This window comes from Gekko japonicus, unplaced genomic scaffold, assembly GCF_001447785.1.
Source record: "Gekko japonicus isolate JY-2015 unplaced genomic scaffold, Gekko_japonicus_V1.1 scaffold884, whole genome shotgun sequence".
NCBI classification, from domain to species: Eukaryota; Metazoa; Chordata; class Lepidosauria; order Squamata; family Gekkonidae; genus Gekko; species Gekko japonicus.
This window is the reverse complement of record NW_015172029.1, coordinates 344,708-352,146: the sequence shown is the minus strand read 5'-3', so window position 1 is coordinate 352,146 and position 7,439 is coordinate 344,708. Positions and strand designations below refer to the sequence as shown.

Sequence of the window (7,439 nt, the reverse complement as noted above, 5' to 3'; positions counted from 1 at the left end):
GCCAATGTTGGATCAGGCCAATGGCCCATCCAGCCCAACACTCTGTCACACAGTGGCCAAAAGTACCAGGTGCCATCAGGAGGTCCATCAGTGGGGCCAGGACACTAGGAGCTCTCCATGTGGGGATGGGAGTATGGAGAGATTAAGCCACGTAATTTTTGATTGTAAAAGCTATGAGCAGATTTGGGAGTCATTGGTAGTACCAGTATTTCTAGTTTCCCAGGGAAGATTCCCCTTTGGCGGTTTTCTCATTCACCAGCCCGCATCCCATACAGGGTCTGGTGGGTAGATTAGCTGTTCAAGAGTTTCCTAGGTCCTAGGGTTGCCTAGGGCGTCCTTCATTTATATTTGTGAACTTTATGTTGCTATTATATATAGCTATTTTTCTCTCATGGAAATGTTCGCTGATAGAAACAGTGATGTCACCTTCAAAATTGCTAAGTATGGTTGGATGGCAATGAAGCTGAGGAAAATATGGATAAGGCATGCTAGTTAATATTTTAGAGATGGTTTTATTAGTGATTCAAGTTATATCACTTCATATTTTAGGTTACAAGTGGTTTATGTATTGTACAAATATTATATTTATATATAGGAACCGAAATGTTTTAAGTTCTGGGTATAATTGTGTTTGAGGAGTTGCGATGGCTCAAATGGTTAAGACGCTGAGCTGCAGGCTGTGGAAGGTCAGTAGTTCAGTAGTTCGAGATCCGAGTATGCCGCATGACGGAGTGAGCTCCCATCTCTAGTTCCAGCTCCTGCCAACCTAGCAGTTCGAAAGCAAGAAATTGCAAGTAGATAAATAGGTACCGCTTCGGTGGGAAGGTAACAGCGTTCCGTGCGCCTTGGTGTTTAGTCATGCCAGCCACATACCCTAGAGTCGGACTCGACTGGCTTTCGAGCGAGGGAACCTTTACCTTTACTATAAGTGTGTTTTACCTGTATTACTGTGTACCGGTCAATGACTGTAATAATAAATTTACTTACTAGACCACCAGGGAAGTCCAGGGCCAGGGCACAGTGGCAGGCCAGGGCAAACCACCTCCGAACGTCTCTTGCCTGCAGGGCCCCCATAAATTGGCTGCAATTTGATGCCACTTTCTACCACCCACCAATAAACGAAAGCCAGCTGCCCACCGCAAAGGAACAGATCCAAAGCATTGATTGTCCACAGTTAGATCCGGGGCTCTTTTTGTAGCAGGTACTCCTTTGCATATTAAGCGACACACCCCTAATGTAGCCAGTCCTCCAAGAGCTTACAGTAGCCCCTGTAAGAATAGCTCTGTGAGCTCTTGGAGGATTGGCTACATTAGGGGGGGTGGCCTAATATGCAAAGGAGTTCCTGCTACAAAAAGAGCCCTGAATTTTAGTGCAGGGAGTTGTCCCTTACCATTCAGCTCATCTAAGTATTCAGCCTTCCTGTATCTCTTCAAGGCTCCTTTTTGGCAGGAAGAGGACATTATCAACCTCTGTGCAGCCTCGTGCCTCCCCTTCCCTCAACAAGCCCATGCGTGCACCACGGTGGTGCTTTCCCATTGCGTCAGAATCTAAAAGCAGTTCTTCTGTATTGCAGATCTGGGTGAACGAAGAGACGAAGCTGGTGTACTTCCAGGGCACCAAGGACACGCCTCTGGAACATCACCTCTACGTAGTCAGCTACGAGACTCCCGGGGAGATCGTACGGCTCACCACCTTGGGTTTCTCTCACAGCTGTTCCATGAGCCAGGTCTGTCCTTTCCTCCAGAGCCATAATTCCGCTACCAGGAAACTCCAAGCCTTGAGACCTCTTTTAAAAAATCCAAAAAAACTGTTGAACCCCCCCCTTCCCCCCATGACGAGATAATGTACATAAAGTGCTCTTGGGGTGCCTGTACAGTGCTTTAGAAGGTTCGCTTATTTTTATTATTGTTAGGACTTCATAGGGGGGGGGAACCCAACAGTAGTTTTCTTGTGGAATCGTGAGGACTAAAAATTTTCCGTCCCCGTAACTCATGCATTATCCAGGACTGCTTATGGTGTTATCAGTGTAGGGGGGACTTCATAGATTAACATAAAACCAATGAACTAATGTGGAGTAGGACCAATGGAAAAGTCCCAATGTGGCGAGCAAGTTTTCCAGTTTCCTGTGACCTCTTCTGCAGCCTAGAGGTTAGTCAGCGCTGTGTGCAAAGCAAGGATATTATAAGAACATAAGAGAAGCCCTGTTGTGTCAGGCCAGTGGCCCCTCCAGTCCAACACTCTGTGTCACACAGTGGGCAAAACGCAGGTGCCATCAGGAGGTCCTCCACCAGGGCCAAGAACTCCAGATGCCCTCCCGCTGTTGCCCCCCAAGCACCAAGAATACAGAACACCACTTGCCCCAGACAGAGTGTTCCATCTATACCTTGTGGCTAATAGCCACTCATGGACCTCTGCTCCAGATGCCTCTCCAGTCCCCTCTTCAAGCTGTCAGATGGGACACAAGGTTTGCTGGAACAGAAGAGCAAGCAGTGGCCGCCCAGAACCCTCCCAAAACAGAAAAGCCAGCAGTAGTTCAACTCTGCTTCCAGTGCAAGCAGACGGGTCCCTTGTAAGGGGTAGAGCAAAAGGGGCACAACTGTTGTAGTGGCAAATCTGGAGGTGATTTTGGTGCTGTACAGGGAAGTGGGCATTTAAACAACATTCCATCATTAGGTGGTAGGAGGTGGCCCTTTAGAGCCAGAGTGGTCATGGTGATCAGAAGGCTGGGTTAAGATCCGTGAGACCACACCCCCATGAAGCTTGCTGGGTGAGCGTGGACCAGTTGCTCTCTTTGTCTCTTAACCCGGCTGACTTCCTAGGGCTCTTGGGGATAAAAAGGGGGAAAGGAGAACCACATGAGGTGTCTTGAGCTCCTTGGAGGAAAGGTGGGATTAAAAAAAGGCCTTCAGTACATGTTGAAAAGAGCAGGAGTCCAGGCGCACCTTAAAGACCACCCAAAATCTGTGGCAGGGGGTGAGCTTTCGTGAGTCACCGCTCACTTCGTCAGTATCTGCTGCAGACAGACTAACATGGCTGCCCCTCTTGAGCTGTCTCCACAGTAGATGATGAGTAAGGGGGAGGGGCTGTGGCTCAGTGTTAGAACGTCCGCTTGCGTGCTGAAGGTCTCAGCTGAAATCCCTGCCACCTCTCCCGTTGACAGTAGGTGGTGGGAAAGACCTCTGCTTGAAACCATGGAGAGCTGCTGCCAGTCTGACTAGGCGGTATTGGCCTTGACGGTCCGGTGATCTGTCGGTCTGATGGTCTGTCCGGTATAAGGCAGCTTCACGTGTTCATCCCTCCAACTTGAAAGCATCTTCCGTTGGAGGAAGAGCCAGTTAAGGGAGAAGAAGGCTCCTTAAGGGAAGGTTAGATCCACTCCAGTGGCTCCAGGAAAGAAACACTTGGGGTGGAGTGACAACCTCCCCCACCGCCACTAACCCAGCTGTTATTCTCCCGCAGAATTTTGACATGTTCATCAGCCACTACAGCAGCGTCAGCACTCCCCCCTGTGTGCACGTTTACAAGCTCAGCGGTCCAGACGACGACCCCCTTCATAAGCAGCCGAAATTCTGGGCCAGCATGATGGAGGCAGCCAGTGAGTTTCTCTGTTTCTCTTGCTCCCAACCCATGCTGAGTTTCTCGAAGGCCGTGCCGAAAACTAGGGCTGAGCTCGGATATTCGGCGGTGGTTTGGGTGTTAAAGGAGTCTGACCGAATCTGCCCTTGTGGCCTGCAAATGATCAAATACGCCTTTCCACATTTTGCTTGTGTGCCCTCTGTTTGTGACTCCCGGGAACCACTATATTATGCCCCTGTGAAGCAACCTCTTACCTCCCTACTCTTCAGAAACTGTTCTCTTCCTACTCAGAGATAATGACGCAAAAATGACATTGGGTGTAATGTTCCCTTTAAGCTGTGGAGTCTTGTGAGCAAAAATTCTACTTTCTGAGCTACCGGCATTAAAGTTGTGAGCCAGCGATTTGGCTGCTGCATAAATTAATTTGCTCTGGGGTCATCCTTCCTGAGCTAAGACAAAAATGTGTGAGCCCGGAGGCTAAGAAACTGTGAGGTGGCTCACACTAACTCAGCTTAGAGGGAGCACTGGGGTGTGGCTAAATATGTATCTGTCCTTTTAACTCTTGGTTCCAAATAGAATATCTAGAATTTTTTTGCTGCTCAAGATTATATTTCTATGAGCTTCTAGGGTTGAAAAGGAAAGGGGTCTTTGGGGAGTGCAGCGGCCATTGACTTTTCCCTGGTGTGCGCTCTCTCTGTCTCTCTCTCTCCACCCCCCTTCCCTCCCCCTCCTGCCAGTTTGCCCTCCCAACTGATGGGTTGTTGCATTGGCTCAGCCACTACCTTATTCAGTTCTGTCTCCTCTTTTTAAAAACGGGGGAACAAGTCACATGGCTGCTAAAGCTTGGCTACATGATGATAAGGTTATGGAGGGCAAACAGGGCTGATGTCATCACGTAGCCAAAGCTACGTTGTCCGAATTTAGAATCTGTTAGCCCTTGTGCTGTTAAAACTTGTTAGCCTATGTGCTTTACGGATGTTGGATAAGATTGATATCACAGCTAAACACTATAAGACAACCAGAGAACTGAATTTGGTTGAAAAAGAGTTGTCTCGAAACGAACAACCACTCGAGATGTTCGTATCGCTCACCTTCCGTATTTGACGTCCTGTGTTCTGAAAACATAGAAATTATAAACATCATCAAGCGTCAATTCTGTACTAGTTATTATTGTCTATTCATTGTGATTTGTGAACTCACAGCAATTTTTCATCATTATTATTGTACTGCTAAAGCTTGGCTACATGATGATAAGGTTATGGAGGGCAAACAGGGCTGATGTCATCACGTAGCCAAAGCTCACTAGCTATGAGGTCATCTCACCATTTACAGGAAGAGGGGGGACAGTTTTTTTGAGAAAAGGGTGGCACTTGCACAAAGTTGTTCACACAGCCACTGCCAAAGTGTAGTGGGGAATGGCTGTAGAAGGGCAAGGGAGTCAGGGTAGAAAGTATAGCTGCCCTAAATGTGGAAGGCGTAACAACGGAGAGCATCACACAGGAAAAAATAGGAAAAAAGATAAGGAACAACTGTGAAACAATAACTAAGCAATGTAAACAACTATAGTAACATCAGCTTATACCACAGAAAAACCATCCATAGGTTGGTTTACTTTCTAGAAGGACCCTTAGTAAGGTGCAACACTCAATTCAATCATAGTCCAATAAAGGTACAACGAAAATTCAAGTCAACTGATATTTAAAGTGCCCTGAGCCACCAGCTAGTCCATTCATAATATGTAAGCTTCCAATAGAGCCTTTTCCAAATATTCCAACTTAAAATGTAGAGATGTGATGAATATCAAATGGTTTATTTGCAGGAGGACAATGTGCAATTTCAGGGGCACTCCCTAACGAATTCTGCCGGCCTCTGAGTTTGTTTCCGTCACTGCTTTATCGAAGACGGAACAGAATGTCTTTCTAGGCATCCATTTCTTGCCACATCTCACAAAATTTCATTTACATCTGCTTACAGGTACAAAGGGAACTTTGTGAGATTGGATAGTTGGTGGCACAGAGCTCTTTAGATATCAGTAAACTTTAATTTTCGTTGTACCTTTATTGGACTATGATTGAATTGACTGTTGCACTTTACTAAGAGTCTTTCTATTGAACCTGTGGATGATTTTTCTGTGGTCTAAGTTGAGGTTAATACAGTTGTTTACGTTGCTTAGTTACCGTTTCACGGTTGTTCCTTATCTTTGTTTCTGAATGTGGAAGGAGCACTTTTACCCCTTGTCATGCCCGATGTAAAAGGAAGGAGCTGTGGCTCAGTGGAAGAGCCTCTGCTTTGCACGCAGAAGGTGGGGGAAAGTTACTTTTTCCCCACCATAGAGAACAATAGAAGGGATGGGGACAACCTGTTTGGGGCCCGTAGAATTGGACCCCCTGGTCCAATGTTCTTGAAACTTGGTGGGTATCTTGGGGAGAGGCTCCAGCAGCTACCCTGCGAGTTTGGAGCCTCTCCCTCAAACCCCCTCCCCCCAGCCCCCAGAATATACCCTATGTTTTCGCCGTTGACTTCAATGGCCCATAGGATACAATGGGGGCGAATTTCGCCGAAATTCAGCTGCAATTCGGCGGCAGGCCGATTCAGATCAGAGAATCTCAATCGGCCGGCAGCAGCCCGAAAGGGGCCCGAATGGGCCATTTTCGGGAATGCATTCGGTTCAGACTAACCAAATGTACATCCCTACTTGGAACCTCCCTTCAAAATTCTGAAGCATTTCACCCCTATGCCATTTCTATGAGAAGGAAAGGGAACTGAGCAGGGGCTTGGACTGGATGACCTCTAAAGTACCTTCTGGCTCCGTGATGCATCTTCATTGGCCAGCTGTGTTGCACGAGGGTGCTGGCTTTTGATGGACCTCTGGGCTTTTCTGGGTTCTGAGGCCAACTTGTAATTTTTCTGTCTCCTGTTTGGACGGAGTGGGGCTTAATTTTCTTTTCTTTTTTTTAATATTAAATTAAATAAATATTCTAGGAAGGTTCTCTCTTCTCTCTCCCCCCCCCTTTCTCCCCGCCGGGGGGGATTTTCTTGCAGGCTGTCCTGCCGATTACATCCCCCCTGAGATCTTTCACTTCCGCACCCAGTCCGATGTCGAGCTTTACGGGATGGTGTACAAGCCCCACAACCTCCAGCCCGGGAAGAAGCATCCCACCGTGCTCTTTGTGTACGGAGGACCTCAGGTAGAGTCCCGAGACCAGGCTGCGGGGGTGGGGTGGGGGTGAGACTCTCCTAAACAAATGCCGGGTTCGCTATATGCTGCCAGAAGATGTAGCAATCATACGTTAGCCAGGCAGCGATGGTGCCTGCGTCAGATGCTTAAGGAAACCAGAGTTGTCTGGCGCTGCCGTGGCATTTGACGGTGTGGGACACAAGGGTGTCCTTGAATGTGCGCCCTTGACTGGGGGGTGGGGATAGGAGAGGGGTTGTCAAGTCATAGCCGACTTCCGGCGACCCTCTCAATGGGTTTTCGAGGCAAGAGACCTTCCGAGGCGGCTGGCCATTGCCTGCCTCTGCGTAGCAGCCCGAGACTTCCTTGGTGGTCTCCCATCCAAGTAGTAACCTGGGTCGACCCTGCTTAGCTTCCGAGGTCTAGCCGGGGACCATCCGGGTCAGGGCAACTGTGGGGGTGGGACAGCTAACCCCTGGCAGCTGCCCACATGCCTGTAGGTGCGCATGCATTCTCTCTCTCTGCAATTTAGGTGTGCCCATAGATGTTTTCAGAGCAATGGTCTCCACGCTGTAGCTCTCAGCGCTCCACCTGCCAAGTTGCAAGTGGGTTCCCTTTTTTTTTGGCTGCTTTTGGGAAGGGCCTGCCGCTCACGTACATGCGTGCGGAGCAAAGGTATTGCACCACC

At 48.4% G+C, this 7,439-nt stretch overlaps 1 protein-coding gene across 1 annotated transcript in view; it reads left to right on the top strand.

Moving 5' to 3' along the window:
• The window catches only part of DPP9 (dipeptidyl-peptidase 9), a 73,033-nt gene that overhangs the window by 49,685 nt on the left and 15,909 nt on the right, over nucleotides 1–7,439 (top strand). The window contains exons 14-16 of the mRNA XM_015420599.1: nucleotides 1,574–1,726; nucleotides 3,460–3,595; nucleotides 6,619–6,764. Coding sequence (XP_015276085.1) covers nucleotides 1,574–1,726; nucleotides 3,460–3,595; nucleotides 6,619–6,764 — 435 coding nt within the window. The remainder of the gene's footprint in view (nucleotides 1–1,573; nucleotides 1,727–3,459; nucleotides 3,596–6,618; nucleotides 6,765–7,439) is intronic.